Source organism: Phragmites australis, chromosome 12 (genome assembly GCF_958298935.1).
Source record: "Phragmites australis chromosome 12, lpPhrAust1.1, whole genome shotgun sequence".
Classification (NCBI taxonomy): Eukaryota; Viridiplantae; Streptophyta; class Magnoliopsida; order Poales; family Poaceae; genus Phragmites; species Phragmites australis.
Genome location: NC_084932.1, coordinates 678,611 through 694,876, shown reverse-complemented (window position 1 = coordinate 694,876; position 16,266 = coordinate 678,611). Strand labels below are relative to the sequence as shown.

General features: G+C 45.6%; 1 protein-coding gene, 1 non-coding gene and 1 pseudogene across 9 annotated transcripts; 1 reads left to right on the top strand and 2 right to left on the bottom strand.

Annotated features, from left to right (window-relative positions):
- The first annotated feature begins 1,522 nt into the window (after positions 1 to 1,522).
- Positions 1,523 to 1,594, top strand: TRNAP-CGG (transfer RNA proline (anticodon CGG)). Its single transcript has one exon. It is a non-coding gene; the product is annotated as a tRNA-Pro (tRNA).
- A 136-nt stretch (positions 1,595 to 1,730) lies between these two features.
- On the bottom strand, positions 1,731 to 5,284 carry LOC133886862 (PLASTID TRANSCRIPTIONALLY ACTIVE protein 6, chloroplastic-like; annotated as a pseudogene).
- Positions 5,285 to 5,464: 180 nt separating this feature from the next.
- On the bottom strand, positions 5,465 to 10,063 carry LOC133886860 (uncharacterized). Of its 8 annotated transcripts, XM_062326748.1 has the most exons (7): positions 9,162 to 10,063; positions 8,919 to 9,070; positions 8,759 to 8,833; positions 7,995 to 8,098; positions 6,301 to 7,143; positions 6,070 to 6,222; positions 5,465 to 5,982 (listed from the first exon to the last, which is right to left on the bottom strand). In XM_062326748.1, exons 2-7 carry the CDS (start codon positions 9,001 to 9,003, stop codon positions 5,602 to 5,604), a joined length of 1,641 nt encoding a protein of 546 aa, XP_062182732.1. In that variant the 5' UTR covers positions 9,004 to 9,070; positions 9,162 to 10,063; the 3' UTR covers positions 5,465 to 5,601. The 8 variants fall into 8 exon arrangements, with proteins under 8 accessions (XP_062182732.1, XP_062182735.1, XP_062182739.1 ...); XM_062326751.1 differs by lacking the exon at positions 9,162 to 10,063 and having other exon boundaries at positions 8,252 to 8,828; positions 8,919 to 9,039; XM_062326755.1 differs by lacking the exon at positions 9,162 to 10,063 and having other exon boundaries at positions 8,618 to 8,828; positions 8,919 to 9,039.
- Positions 10,064 to 16,266: the final 6,203 nt, after the last annotated feature.

Sequence of the window (16,266 nt, the reverse complement as noted above, 5' to 3'; positions counted from 1 at the left end):
CTTTACACATACGGCTTCTTATGTCGCTCACCTTTAAAAATCGCTCAGACAATTTGCCATATGACTTGTCTGTGGAAAGACAGCTTGGATGTCTCGAAAATAATTTTTGTAGTAGTGTATATAAGTCTCAGAATTCTATCATCGATCTGGTTTAAGTTTTTTACGTATAGCGCTCCGATGCGATGACTTGATGAAGCTACATTGCGCATCTAGTACATAATATCATTTCTTTCTTATAGAATTTGAGTATCAGTTGTCATTTATAATCGCAATTAGTAGGGTTCGAGAACTGAAACTTATTGGCAACTTAGCTATGACTTGCTGATTGTAGGCCTTGGAATTTTATCTGCAAATCTTCAGCCTCTTCATCTTTTATTTCCCTACTTTAATTTGATTGCAAAATCTATGTGAATGATACGATTATTAGGCGGATCGAAAGAAGTTCAAATTAAATAAATTACTTGCTCCGGTCATTTCTTTCTTTTTCCGTGGACCACAAGTACGTACGTCAACACGGTTCAATATTCATAATTATCCGACACTAAGCTATGGAGCTTTCAGTATATGGCCCAGAAGGGGCTGCTTTCATGCACACCCAAATAAGCTAATTAACAAACTAAATAGCAATATCAAACACATTCACTTGCTAATTGCTCTCAAACAATGAGAGAGAACATCTCACAGAAAAAAAAAACAGTGAGAAAGAAAGCTAGCTAGACATCAAAGTTTCAACTTATGTTGTGAAGATGAGGTCGCCCTAGGTAGTTAATCCGATGATACTTGCTCTTGTATGACGAGGTGCGATCTCTTTTGTCAAATCGATCGATCAAGTACAAAATTGCATTCACTACTAGTAACTAGTAAGTGATCAATAGAGAGAAGAAGAATATATGGATCGGATAGGCCAGAATAAAAGTACAATTATTCAGGGACTGGCATATATATGCATCCAGGAATCAGGATATGCATGCTATGATTCTTCAGAGACTGAATACAGAAAGCTAGTACAAAAGCAATATATGGAGACTAGGCCTGCAGGATGCTTGCGTGGTGACGCAACACAAAACGCGTCTTCTTCGATCGGACGCATGCGTAGAGAATATGCTGCCATGCACGCTTCTCGTCGATCACTAGCTAGAAATAAGCTTGCTCCAAGAGCTAGCATGCGTGCGCGATGGAGATGGATCGGAAGAACAAAGATCGATGCATGGGCTTATTCTTGTACGTTTTGCATGCCTAGAACGATCGAGAAGTATACATACAAGGTCTCGTGGGCGCGTGAACTGTGCATGCCTGCCTCTCGCCATTTCGATCTCTGATTAACATGCACTTGAATGCTTGCATACATGCAGCAATATATATGATCGATGGCATGCAGCGTCTTAAGAACATTTTCTCTGGAATCGGCATTCTGAACTAATTTGCGTAGCACAAGCGGCTGCACATCTGGTGTTCTATGCTAAACCAGGTGAGAACGACGATTCATAAGTGTTGATATAAATAAACGATTGTTAGACAAGCTGGGTGTTTGGTCTAGTGGTATGATTCTCGCTTCGGGTGCGAGAGGTCGCGAGTTCGATTCTCGCAACACCCCGCATTTACTATTTTGTTTTTTTGTTCTGTTTGTCAAACGCAGTTGCAGAGTTGTTGAGCGGTAGGCTGCTGGAAACCAGATTTCTCTTTTCACATTTTGTTTCCCAGCAAGCTTGGCAAACATTCAGAACACGTCCCTTCTGATAAAAAAAGACTGCAAGTCCGCAGAACATGAAGCTCAAGCGCCGCATATTCGTTAGCTTGGCTACTCAACAAAGTAGCCCATTCACCAGAATCTTAGGTTTTGTGCATGCATACTCCCTAGATGACATACATTCTACTTGCTACAACTAAGATACACACAACTTATCTACTTCAAAATGGCATATCTCACTTGATCACACCGGTTGCTTGCTCTGATTAATCAGCGGCAGAGACAGCAAAACCGCTGCATATCATTTTTCTCTTCAAGAAATCCAACAGCCATTTCTTCAGAACCAATTCAAGTAGTTAAAGTCTCTGAGCTTCCTAAAATGCTTCTCCACATCTTGTCTTGACTTTGCCCACTCTTCTCTTTGAATGACAGTGGTTGCGTCGTCCCTTTTAGTCTGATATGGTAACATCAACAGCCAAAATTAACTTTTGAAGCCCATTTACGAAACAAAAGGCTAGATATTTGAAGCAAGCAGACTACCTTGTCAATTATTCTCAAAGACTCCCCTCCATCACGTATGAGTAGCAGGTCGTTGCGCCTATCTCTTTTCTTTCCTTAAGGAACACTAACCTGTCACAGACGAGTGGATATCAGTGATCTAAGTAAAACAAAAGCAGGTATTTTTTATTTATTTATTTGATATTGGAGGCATGCAGAATTTTCTCAAAGATCATTAAACAGATTGAAAATTATAACGGTTTGACCACAAATTTTCGTTGTCAGATACATCAAGATAACACATTCAGAGGGTACTAGGATTTACATTAAAAACCCCAAGTATCGAACTTGTATGAATGCCATTGAGCTATGACGAATAAACCAATAAGATACAAAAGATAATTGTGTATTTCGATACAGATGCATTAATTTGGATCGGACAAAGATCGCTAGTGAAACTAACAAACCAAATGTACATGCAGTAGCTAACAAAGCAAATGTTAAGTTGCTTGTGGAGCTTAATCTTCCATGGCCAGGGTAAAATGAGAATTTAGCAAACACGAAACATAACAACAATTACTCCAAAATTATCGAATGACCAATTCATGGAACCAAAATATAGCAAAACATACTTTATTAATAGAATCAATGACATAAAATTTAGATTTTGAATATCTTACCACCACTTTTGCTCTTGTGATTGACCTTGTTTTGGAGTCAATGACATAAATCTCCTCAAAATCAAGGAAGAAATCTGGGTCATCCGAACGCCTGTTTCTGTAGTGTTTGGTTAAGAAAACCTGCAATAAAGAAATTATGAGGCGTTCATTTTGATTTGTGAATAAGGAAATCATGAAGCCAGAAGTGCACGTGCTTAATGTATCATAACATGGAGTAGCAACTAGCAGTGTCGAACTATAATAGTATAATGTACATAAACAATAAGCAGAAACACATGTTATGCAATAACAACAGTCACATTTCACATTCTAAGGTGGAAATCAAGTTAAAAATGGCCTAAAAGAAGCTCACTGATTAAGGGTAAGCAATGTTAGCTAACATGGCAACTTTAGTAATTTTAGTTCTTCACTTATTTATTATTTTAGCATCTACAGTATTTGAACAGCAAAGACAACAAACAATGCATCATGCATCCCACTAGGTGAACTCTAAATTCAAATAACCTCTACATGAGGAAATGAAACCTCTGACCAGAATGCTTTTCAAGAAATTTCTCTGAAGCAAATTCACACGAGCACTAAATATACATTTTACCTCACAGGTCACAAATACAATCAGCAAGGGCATTTCCTCACCACAAGACTACTACATGCTCCTACTTGAATTGTACAGCTACGGCAAGAAGCTAGGGAAAACATCATAATCTTTATCGCATATGGACAGTAACTTGTAAAGCAAATTCGCCAAGTCCATCTTGGCTTTTGGCAGAAAGAAGCATAATAGAGTGGCAGAACAAATCAAGAGAGTAGACAAAATTCTCAACATACCTTCATGATCTCCCTCTCTGTCTTGTACAAGGGATCACGCAAATGCTCAACTGGTGGCTCACTTACGTGGTAGCGGCCAAAGTTTTTCTTGGTGCACCTCACGTACTAGTAAATTGCAACAAGGAAAGCAACAATTACACCTCAAGGCCGACTCACATTCACCTGAAATACGAAATAGCTGAAACACAGGGGCACCTTCTGTGGCATTGGGGCAAGAACCCTCAGAATGGAGTAGATATCAGTGTCAGGCGGTGTGGCATACATCTGTTGCACACAAATGCCATGTTCAGCAGAACGAGCATCGCACAATTGAGTTGGAACAACGCAATTGATACAGTTTTTCAATTTGGATTATTGGATAGCACTGCCATGAACGTGTCTGATGAAATGTCACACTGACTAGAAGCATCGTCATAGACAAGTTTGCTGAACAAGAACAATGACCCTAGCAATTACTGGAGTATAAGAGAATGAACCATAGATGTATGAATTAGAAGGGACCTCTCTGAAGTCGAAGACGTCGTCGTCGGGGTCGGGCACCTTTCGGATAAGGAAGTCGCAGTGGAGCAGCCTTATCTTGTGGAACTCGTCCTCGTCGACGACGGTGTCGGAGGCGGAGTCCTGCGTGGAGACGAAGCTCTCAGCTGCGACCATGGCGATGTCCCCTTCCTCCCCGGAGAGCGAAGGCGGCGGCGGCGGCTTGACGGGGGCGAGGAGGCGGTCGTAGTCGACGTCGTAGTCCTGCTTGTTGTCGATGTCATCGTCCTCGCCCACGCTGTCGGCGTCGTCGGGGTCGAAGTCGCCGAAATCGTCGTCCATGTCGTCGCCGTAGGCCGCGGAGACATCGCGCAGGCGCCGCGGGCGGGGGAGGGATCGCGGGCTGGTTCGGAGGGAGGAGGAGAGGAGGCGGCAGCTTGGGCTTGGGCTTGGAGAAGGGAGAGGGCGCGCGGTGGTGGCGGAGGCATGGATAGGGGCAGTTGCAGCAGGAGACGACCAGAGTGGTGGCCGCCATTTCGTATCGTGTTCCGGCAAGTTCACGAAGTCGTTCTCCGAAATTCGCGAATATCGTATGAATTCGGTAGAAACCAAACAAATTTTGTTAAATTTTTAATTTGAATCGGACCGAAATACAGTCACATTCTGAATGCGGTATGGACCGAATTCGTTGAAAACCGCGAATTTCAAACGAATTTGTGAACTTGTTCCGGCTCGCCTGCCTGCCGGTGCCGGAGGTTTATTTTGGGCTTTTCGAGCCGCCCAGGGACCGTCGCACGGATCACAAAGCACTGTTCCCATCTCATCTCTGAATCTTATATTCCAGTCACACTCCGTTGTGTTTCTTTTTCTTGCTAAGTGCAATGAATGTTACGATTTTCTTGATACCGTTCATATGTGCTTACAACCAGTTTTTTCGTGTGCATTGATCTTGTCCAAGTGCAGTTTTCAATATATAACATAACAAAGTTATTCATAAAAGGTACTATTGAATTAGTATGAGAATACCCCCTCCGTTTAATAGCCGACACTGTTGACTTCGGACATAGGTGTTTGATCATAATTTTTTCAAAAATTGCACATGTAAATCATCTTAAGCATATAACCTTCTTAAAATACTTTTAATGGAAAATCTAACAATACTATTTCCACCTTGATTGTCTAGATATTTTAAAAATTACTAGTGGTCAAAGTTGTAACAGTATAGTCAACAGTTAGGATTATTGAAAAACGGAGGGAGTACAACTTAAGCACATCCCATGTAATATTACAGAGCTAAGCAGTGAACAATTCGATTAATTAGGAGTCAACATAAGCAGTGCAAATGATACTAGAAACAAATGTTGTACACTACTAATGACACATCTGAAATCTACATAATTAAACATCGAATAATCATGGTAAATTTGACATCTAAAGTTCAACAGCATGGCAGCTGCAAGGCTCCAAAACATGTAGTTTTACTGTGGAGGGAACCTTAGGTTCGATGTAGGTTCTGATAGCCAAGACCGCTCTGTGAGCTTCCATGAGAATATCCCTAGCCATTGGGGAGCATTTGCCAGATTTGTTGTAAGGCGCACAACACCTGAGAATACTCTGAGGAGCCTCCAATGTCAGGCACTCAAGTGATGTTATACTCTCAACAATATGGCATGTTAGCTCAACCAAGCTCTTCGCAGAGCAGAATCCTGTGATCTTCACACTCTTAAGGTTGTGATGGTGCAGTTCTCGCATCTGCCTGAGATCAGCAGGATCTGCAAAAATTGAGACATGCTCCATGTATCGCTGGAATACCTATGATGAAAAAGAAAAGAAAAAACAACTTTCAAGTGATGGTTCACCATAGCTACTAATATAATAGCAGTATGAACACCGACTCACATCCAAGTTGAAAGTCTCCAGAGAAGGAGCAGCATCAAAAAAGGAAGCCAGGCACAAATAATCATACGTCGGGGAAAAGGGTGATCCATTAAGGGCAATACTCAAGTGCCTGAGGTGGATGAATTTGCGGCGCAGCATTGGTTTATGGGCCCTCTGCATAAAGACGTTAGATTAATTATGCTCCAAGCTATGACTTGCTGTAGTATGCGTATCACTAGTCTACAGTTATACCTCTTTGCATGAAAATATGGTAAGAGCTTCGAGATTTGGCATGCTGGATGGAAGTTTAGCAAGAGCATAAAGAACTGAACCGGAACGGTCCATATATAGGTTCTTCATTTGCAAAGTTTCTCCAAGCGATACTTGTACCGTGTTGTCTCCTTCAAATGAAAAACTGGAGAGATTTGGAGCTTTATTGTCTATCACTTTCAGCTTGGCGCACCCAAATACCTCCAGATAGCTGAGCCGCTGCAGTATGCAAGGTACCTTCAGGCAAACTATACCATCGCAGCATCTGAGTTCCAAACGCTCCAAAGAGAAAGAATGGGAAAGGAGGCACCCTAACTCATCCCCCGTAATACGTACAAGACAAAGATGCAGTCTCGTCAGACTTCTTAAACAGCCAAGTGTGACTGTAGGATGGAAGGAACAACGGGCAAGGTGAAGATATCGGATTGAGTCTCCACTCCCGTTCGATAGAAGTGAGCATGGGAAGTTGTACTTTGCCTTCTCTCGAATCAGTGTAAGTGTGAGTTCTTCAATGCCAGGTGTAACAGCAGTCTGAAGCCAACTGTTGAGATAACAAGAGTCCTTTTCACTGAAATCTGAAGCAATCTGAATCTTAAGTTTCTTCACGCCAATCCCTGAGTGCTTTTTCAGAATGTGGTCAACTTTGCTGTAGAAAACTCTAGCTGATTCATCCTTTCCACATGCATTTTCATTCAAGCCCAATGTTTCATTACTGAAATTGAGGTTGGGATGGCATCTCCAGGAGCGTAGGAAGGCACGAGACACACAGGCGGCTCGGGCAGCATCTCGCATTGGCATCAGGGAATGTATATGATGCCAGATGTCCTGCATGCACAAGCATGGGAGAAGTTCAACATTAGAATTGTAAAGGCAAATGGTTGATTCAGATGAAAGCCAAAAAAAGAATAACATAAGTAACATATGGAGTAACATTGTAGCTCAGGCCCAGGTGCTGCATGATTGCACAAAGGGTTCACGGTGGCTACTTGAAAAAAAGGAACAATTTTAGTGGCCTGATTAGAAACTATGAACTTTATACTTAAGTTTTACTACAAAAATATACTCTTACCTGAATCAGGCATGTAGTGCTCCACAATATTTGTTTCTTGCATTTGCAGTTACAGTGTAAGATACGTGGCATAAGCCTTAGTGACTAAACTGATGAGATAATAGATTGAACAGAACAGATAAAAGAATGCCATCCTACAAGGATATGCAGCTCACAAATTACAATGGACTGCCTGTAATGGTCTAATGGAGATAACATGTCACGTTTGTTAGAAAATAACCATTTCTTTCAGATTGTACAATTTAAGGAAGATGAGACGGTATGGGGATTAATGGCAAGTGCTCGTCATTGATGGTAACTTGAGAACCTCCCAGTCTAAGAAAAACCGACTTTTATGCATTGGAGGCCTGAAGATGGTTGCGATATTATTATGCTTAGGAGCAAACACTATATGAAGACGATTTTGTAATGGAAAATTAATTATGCAACAGTTGGAAAAAGAGCAAAGCTTCCAATGCAGCAGGATTGTAGGAGATTACACCATTAACATATCAGTTCATAAACTTTATTTAGCTAGCATTTGTTCACTGATTTATGCAATTCAAGTAGTCATCATGATGCTTTACTTGTTACTAAGCTCTTCCATTATCAACATTTTATGCCATACCTCTGGAAGGCTTGGTCCTGAATATATCTGTACTTCACCCTGAGAATCGTCATCTCGTTGGCAGGGTGAGCCCTTTCTTTTAGCCCGTGAAGCAATCAATCCATCTGCAGCACAATATGCATGGTTATGAACAATACAGACATTTGAGGAACAAAACAGCAAACTCCAGCACACCAGTGCACACAGAGTAGTCCATTTTTTTTTTCTCTCGTCCAACTTTTGTGCAACAACACTAAAAACTTGTAAAAGAAACCAACTTCTTTTCAGTCTAAGGGGAAAATCTTCAGTTCAGCACGCATATATTTTTCTTTTGTTTGCAGAGCATAGCAATCTCGCCAATCTAGTTCAAGACAAAAGGAACAAGACGGTGTAAGGCCACCAGCCATTGCGATCGATATACTCTTGGACAACCGCCTTTGACCTCCTACCTGACAAGGTTCATCTAGGATCTTACCTATACAAGTTAAACAAGGAATTGGCTTCCCTGCTAACTTGAACACATTGGTAGCATTATTTGATCCCTGAGATGTTTTATTCCTCTGGAAATCCCCTTCCACCCAATAAAAAAATGTTTTTTGTGTGTACAGATTCACATCAAAACAATAAGGAGATGGGTGGGGAACCTTAGTCTACTCAATGAAACACGAAAGGGGTACAATCTTTGTATCCACCAAATTAGTCTGCAAGAAACTAAACAGCAATCGCAATATAACATAAGTTTTTTGTGCCCTCCATAGAGAAAGAAGCGCATCTGAAGCAGCAACCATGTCTTTCTTGTTCCCCTGTCCGCCCATCAGGGAGACAAGAGATAAGACTGCAACAAGCCGCTGCCGCCTGGCCTTGGCATGCACAGAAATTACATGAAAAGAGATTAATAACTCCCCTGTCCATCAGGGAGAGAGGGAGCAGGAGCAGGAGGCTTACTACTGGCTTGGGCTTGCCGGCGGCGGCGCTCCTGGTCCCGCTGACGCTGCACGGGCATGAGGCGCATCAGATTCAGGAGCCCCATGGTAGACTAGACTAGATGGGGACTGCGTCGACTCTCCTGTTCTTTTAATCTCCCTCTTCCTGTCTGCCTGCCGAATCCAACAAGGAAAGGAAGGCCAAGGCCTTGCCTTTAATAGTGAGGAGGGCCGAGTAGGACTAGAACTTGTAGAAGAAGAATACCGCGGGACTGCGGGAGCCGGAAGCCGAGGCGAGCGGCGGCCTCCGCAACTGCCGGCGTCCTGGCGTATCGTGTCATCGTCTCCTTCACAGGGGTTCCACCGCACACTTGGTCCACCTCCACAGCCCAGCATCTTCTCGGGCAACACTGTTGGGTGGAGCGGATGGTTGATGAAACAAGCCAAGCGAGACAGGCAGATCTCTCTGCCTTCCGCGTTGTTGCGTGGTGTGATGCTCCGGAGAGCATTCCGGGCAACGTCGTCATGCAGGTGACGGAGCCGGGCCACGACATTCGCTATGATGACCCTGTCATGCAGCAGTTATTCGCCAATCTCCCGCCTCACATCACGGAGATGAGGACCCTAGCCTACAGCGTCGGCGTTTAGCTCGTGTCGCTGGCAGAATTCCGGACTCCTTCCTCCTCCGACAGCAGCGGTTCTACTCCACCGGACGAGGGTGGAAGTTGGCCGGACGGTCTTCCTCCGGGGAGACGCTTGACCTTCCTGCCACTTCCTCCTTCCTCTGCCGGGGCCGGTGCGACAACGTCTGGTGGTTCGGCGCGTGGCGTCCACTGGCCGACCGGAGCCCTTCCACCGTCCTCGGCTTCCGTGTTCATCTCCTTGGGCACTTTGTGTGGCAGGTTGGGACGCCAACCGTTGGCCTGTCTCGGGCTGGGAAGCCAGACTGCGCCGTTGTTCCCATCCTCTCCTGTGACCTCACGCCTCTCAGGGCCTACGATCCTATGAGCGAAGAGGCATGCTGTTGCCAGAGGTCAACCAACCTAGTCCGCGCTAACCCTCGGCCGTCTCCACCCATAACGCTGGTTTATTCGAGGCACCGTCGTCCCACCGTGACTGCTGGAGGCCTCACGGATTGCGTTGTCACCCCTCTCTCCCCCACCAGTCTGCACTCCATGGATGCTGCTAGCACAGGGATGGGCCGCTCTCCTTCTTACCAATCTGTGGTGGGCGATAGGCGTGGCCCATGCGGCCTCATCCTCAGCGCGCTCTCGTAGGAGTGGCTCTGCGTTGCGTCCTGATAGATGGCTTCGCCACCGCTCCTGTTGTCGGACAATCAACAGTCCTTCGGTGCGGAACCTTGATGCGAGCAGCACCCTGTTGGAGTCCGGCAATGCCGATTGGGTCTCTGACGCTTCAGGAGCTACTTTGGGTTCCTTCATTCAAAGGCTAATCAAGGAAATCCCCACCCTCTTGGCCTCTCCTTCTCGTGGCAACAGCTCTGTTCCGTGCCCGGCTATGGCTCCCAAAAGGAGCTCTAGGTTGGCCGCGTGCTCCGGTTTATCCATTGTCCGGCCCTCCAAGAGAGGTGAATTTCTGCTAATGCGTCGCCTTGGTTTGATCAAGGACAGAGAGGTGGTTTCCTCTCCACTACATCGGGCCTATATTCGCCTCTTCGATCAACCGCTGTCAGATAACCATCTTCAGGCTATTTGCGCGCTCTTCCCCGGTCAAGACCTGCAGACCGCAGAACCTGGAGACGCGGCAGGCTCTCTGGCCTGTTAAGCGGCCGCCATCCTCCGTCGACATTTTTCATGGATAGGTTCAACATTTTGAGTTTGAATGCCCGCGGGCTCAACCAAAGAGCTCGTAGGGATGTAGTTCGTTCTATGGTTTCAGACTACAAGGCTTCGGTTGTTTGCTTGCTTGAGACCAAGGTTGACGCTGTGTCCCCTCACCTGGTTAACGAGATTTGTGGCTCATCGGTTTCTGGCTACTCTCACCTGCCTACATCCGGCACTAGGGGCAGTGCTTGTTGTCACCTGTCTTCCTTCGTCCAGACGATGCGCTTCTCTATCAGCATCCAAATTTCCACGCCAAACGATGGCGCCTTCTACTTGACCGCTGTCTATGGTCCCAATGATGATAACCTGAAGGACGTTTTTCTCTTGGAGCTCACAAACGTTCGGTCCCTGTTGCCAGGGCCATGGCTTCTTATTGGTGATTAAACCGGACAAGAACAATGACAACTTTAACAGATGGTCCATCACCAAATTCCGGCGCTTCATTACGGAACATGAACTCAAGGATCTACATTTGTTTGGACGATGGTACACCTGGTCCAATGAAAGGGCCTTCCCCACCCTTGTCAAGCTGGACAGAGCATTGGTTTGTTCGGACTGGGATGCGTTGTTCCCCGATTGCCATCTTCAAGCTCTCATGTCCGACTGCTTTGACCACTGCCTGCTTTTGCATTCGTCAGCGATTTGTGAACGGAGACAGAGGTGTTTTCATTTCGAGACGTTTTGGGTTAAGCTCTCGGGTTTCCTCGATGCAATGCAAAAGGGCTGGGTCCTGACGACCACCGAGCTTACAAAACCACCTTTTGTCAGGCTCGACATTTTGCTGAGGTGCACCACCAAGGAGCTTCAGAGATGGAGTAGCATACACATCGGCAACATCAGAGAATAGCTTCTTGTTGCACGAGAGGTGGTTGCTCGGTTTGATATGGCTCGGGAAGGCAGGAGCCTCTCACCTGCCGAGTTCGATCTTCGGAAACGACTCAATTTTCTCTGTCTAGGGCTGGCCTCCCTTGAGCACACAATTACGCGTTGTCGGTCTAGACTGGCTTGGATTCGGGATGGTGACACCAATACTCAGCTCTTTCAATCGTTTGCTTCATTCCGGGCCCGAAAAAACTCCATCAATTCCTTAACCACGTCGAACGGTGTGGTCACCTCTCACTCTGACATGGAGGAAGCGCTCTATAGCCACTTTAATTCGATCATTGGCTGCTCCCCTCCCAGAGCCTCCTCTATTGACCTGCTCCAGCTCGGCATTTCGCCTTATGATTTGCAGGCGCTGGATGCACCATTCAGCGAGCAGGAGATCCATGAGGCAATTATGCGATTGCTGTTGAACAAAGCCCCGGTCCAGATGGTTTCACCGCGGAATTCTACCGAGCTGCTTGGCCTATTATCCAGAATGACGTGACCATCGCTATCACAGCCTTCCGTTTGGGAGATCGGAGGGGCTTACACCTTCTAAACAATGTTTTGGTCACTCTGCTCAATAAGAAGCAGGATGCCTCTTCGGCGTCCGACTACCGCCTGATTAGCCTCATCCACAATGTTGGAAAGTTGATCACCAAAACAATGGTGCTTCAGTTGGCACCTACTTGAGCTCCATGATCAGCAGTACGCAAAGCGCGTTCATTGCCGACCGCTCAATCCACGACAACTTCAAGTTGGTTCATTCCACTGCTCGACTCCTCAAGAGGTCGAAGAAGCCCAAAATTTTGTTCAAGTTGGACATTGCTAAGGCATTCGACTCCGTTAGCTGGCCTTTTCTGCTGGAGGTCCTAAGAGCTCGGGGTTTTGGCCACCGGTGGTGTAATTGAATTGAGGCAATTCTTGGTTCCTCGTCCACTAAGATCCTCCTCAATTCCATTCCTGGACCTCCTATCAGGCACACCCGTGGGTTGCGACAGGGAGACTCTCTCTCTCCCTTCCTGTTCGTGATGGATGCAGACGTCCTCTCCCATCTCCTCACCAAGGCTGATGACCAAGGGGTCATAGACTCGACCAGGCACAGTTCCATCATTCACCGTTGCTCCCTTTACGCCGACGACGTAGTTATCTTCCTATTGCCTACCGTGAGGGATATTCGACCACATTTGGAAATTCTTCGGTTCTACGGGAGATCATCTGGGCTTTCAATAAATTTGCAAAAGTGCGTTGCAGCCCCTATTTGTTGTGACGATGACTACATCCGGACGATCAACGACAACCTGCCATGTGCTTTATCCCCCTTTCCCATACAGTACCTGGGAGTGCCACTCTCGCTTGGTCATCTTCGGAAGTGCCACTTACAACCACTGGTGGATCGCGTCGTGGCCAAGCTCCCGGTTTGGCAGGCCAAGTTGATCTCCAGGCCGGGTCGTGCTACTTTGGTCAAGTCAATGCTTTCGTCGACGCCCATACACACTCTCATCTCCATTGTTGTCCCACCTTGGGTGCTCAAAGAGGTCGACAAAATCTGTAAAGCTTTCATGTGGTCTGGGGAGTGTGCTGTCTCTAGGGGCCGTTGTGCGGTTGCTTGGGCCAAGGTCTGTCATCCGGTTCAGCTTGGAGGACTCGAGATCCGAGATCTCTGCTTGGCGGGCATGGCTCTGCGCCTTCGATGGCTTTGGTGGCAGAGATGTGATCGCACCAAACCTTGGGTCACCTTGCCGTTGCAGCACGAACGAAATGTCTGTGCCCTCTTCAATGCTTCTACCGTGTTCGTGCTCAGCAATGAGGTGTCAATCCTTTTCTGGACCGACGCCTGGCTCGGTGGCCGTTCCCTTCATTTAACGGCGCCTGATCTCTTCGCCTATGTCGCTTTGTCGTCGCGAAAGAAATCGGTGCGGGATGCTTTGTTCAATAGAAGCTGGGTCCGGGACATTACCGGTCCTCTCTCCATGCCGACAATCTGTCAGTATTTGGAGCTTTGGATGCAACTTGAAACAGTCACCTTGGGTGACGAGGACGACGGGGCGATCTGGAGGTGGACCTCTTCCAGAGATTACTCGGCTTGTTCGGCATACCATATAATGTTCCAGGGTGCGATCCTCAACGATGGTGGCCTCCTTGTTTGGAAATCCTGGGCACCGTCTAAGGTGCGTTTCTTCGGTTGGCTTGTGCTCCACTGTCGCCTCTGGACTAAGGCTAGAAGAAAGAGACGTGGTTTACAGGAAGACGACTCTTGTTCCCATTGCTCTCAGCAGCCGAAAACTACATATCACCTCCTCTTGCATTGTCCCTTTGCTCGTGAGGTCTGGTGGCGCGTCCTGGGAATATTCGCCCCTACGTCAGATGCCTCGGTGATGGACTGGTGGTTCCTGCTACGGGAGCGCACTGGAGATGAGTTGCGCAAGGGGCTTGATTCCCTGATCCTCCTAATCTGCTGGCGACTGTGGCTATCGCGAAACGACATTGTGTTTAACAATCGACGCAAGTCCTCAGATTCTTTGATGGCCACCATCTGGGAGGAGGGCGGTCGATGGTGCTCGGCCGGTGCAAAAAAACCTTGCTGCTCTCACTCAGCGCCTGCGAAGCGGCGGCTCGGTCCTTTAGCCCATGCTGCCGCTTTGGTTTCCAGTTGTTCAATTTCTGTATAATATTTTTTTTATAATCGTTTCTATTTAATCTAGACCGTTTCTTGGTCATTGTGTAAAGTTCAAATAATCCTTCTTAATACAAAGATGTGCAGCTCTTCTGCGTATTTGAGAAAATAAATTATTGGATGTAATAGTCTTTCTTAAGATGTTTCTCTGTTGATCGAGTTCTTGCGTGCAGCCTTGTCGAGTGTGCTCGGAAGACGGTTCGTGGTTCGGCGGATGATATCGGCTGGCTCCAGCGGGATGAAAGCTTACCTACAGCTGAGGATGGAACAGCCCGATTCTTGGAGATCCTGGACTCTGTGAGGTCAGAACAATTTCAAACTGGATATTAATGTTTACAATATGTGAAATTGCTTTTACTAGTATGTGTGATACGAGGTTCATCTCATATACTCATGTGGTCATTTTCATTCACCTTCAGAAAAAATGAGCACAAGCTATATACCTGATTCGATGGTTTATTTGTTGCTTCCAGGTTAGTCTGCTACGACTTCGATTGTGAACGGTCGATTTCCCAACTTTCATGATGACATTGGTTTTCTTCTTGCTGTTTAGGTTTGTTTAGTAACCATGGGCCGCTTTATTTTGTCAAAACAAAATCATACTTCTCCAAAATGGGTTTGGCTTGTCACATCGCCAAAATTCATAGCGAGGTACTCCCATATACTAACGTGTACTTTGCTTTTGACATTTTATTTTCATCCAGTAAGATTTATAAAACCATCCTGCAGTCGTCAGTAAGTAAAAATGCGAGAGAGATAAAGGAATACATAGAAGAAATATACTGGGGATCAAGGAAACGCGTTCTACTTCTTGGTCCCAAAGTCCATATGGGGGAAGCCCAGTTGCTTCAGATATCCTTCGCGAGGGGCAGCTTGGTGACTACGTCAGGTTACGTAAACTCATGGAAAGTCCTTAACGTATATGCCTTGATCATTCCAAGCATTAATCAGCTTGTGCAATGGACAACAATGTTCTTGATCTGTTCATTGTCTCGCCTTCAGGGTGATCTGCAGGCTCTAGAAGATCTGACTTATGAAAGGAGGAAAGAATTCCTGAGACAGCATCTGTTACCCCAGGAGGTTCCAATTGTGTCATTCCACACAGAGGCAAGCATCACTCCCAGTGTGCTCACAGCTCTCTCATGTTGCGCACTTTGAGCTCCCGGTTGCTGCCGATGGCAATGCCACGAGAATCCCGATTGTAATGCCACTTTCAGCTGCAATGGCAGCATGCTCACAACTGCTGGTGGCAAGGTATGGTGAGAAGAGTAATGGTCTCGTGACAAGGAAGGATGCTGAGGTTCCTGGGTCAGTGTTCTTTGCAATCTAAACCTGGAAGAAACTTCATATCACCTCTTCTTTGAATGCCCCTTTAGTGCCAGATGCTGGAATTTTGTTGGTATTACTTGGGATCACTCCATCTATTTTTTTGATATGATTCAGAAGGCAAAGGCTGACTTCCACCATCAGTTCTTTATGGAATTATTTATTATCACGGCTTGGGAAATTTGGAAGCAGTGAAATGCTCTCATCTTTCAAAGAGAGATTCACTCTTATCAGTCTTGGAAGGCTTGCTTTGTACATACTGTAAATCTTGTCTTACTCAGGATGAAATCCTCTCTTAGTCTTACCTTCTCCTCTTGGCTTAATAGCGGGTTGTAAGTTCCCTCTCCTGTTCAGCTTTTCTAGCTGTTTTTTATTAATATATAGAGGATTTTTACGGTACACCTAAATGAGTGTATACCGTCTATTTTCTTCATCTGGTGGTTTAGATTGGCTCAATAATACTCTATTGCCCATCAGTATCATAGGTATCATAAAAGAGTATCATGGGTATCATAAGGGTATGATTGAAATAAAAAACTATGATAAACTTGTAAATTATATGTTTAATTAGGGAAGATCAAAATGTTAGTTTATTCTTCGGATAAGCTTTCATTTATTCTGTTCATTTCATTTATTAGGGTTTCCACCCTCCATCGATC

Bases quoted from the DNA above. Each gene is read 5' to 3' on its own strand.
- LOC133886860 (XM_062326748.1), bottom strand. From the start codon at position 9,003: ATGGGGCTCCTGAATCTGATGCGCCTCATGCCCGTGCAGCGTCAGCGG. The intron at 6,223-6,300 runs GTATAACTGTAG...GTCTTTATGCAG, and splicing joins CCATATTTTCATGCAAAGAG to AGGGCCCATAAACCAATGCT. The intron at 5,983-6,069 runs GTGAGTCGGTGT...TTTTCATCATAG, and splicing joins TGGAGACTTTCAACTTGGAT to GTATTCCAGCGATACATGGA.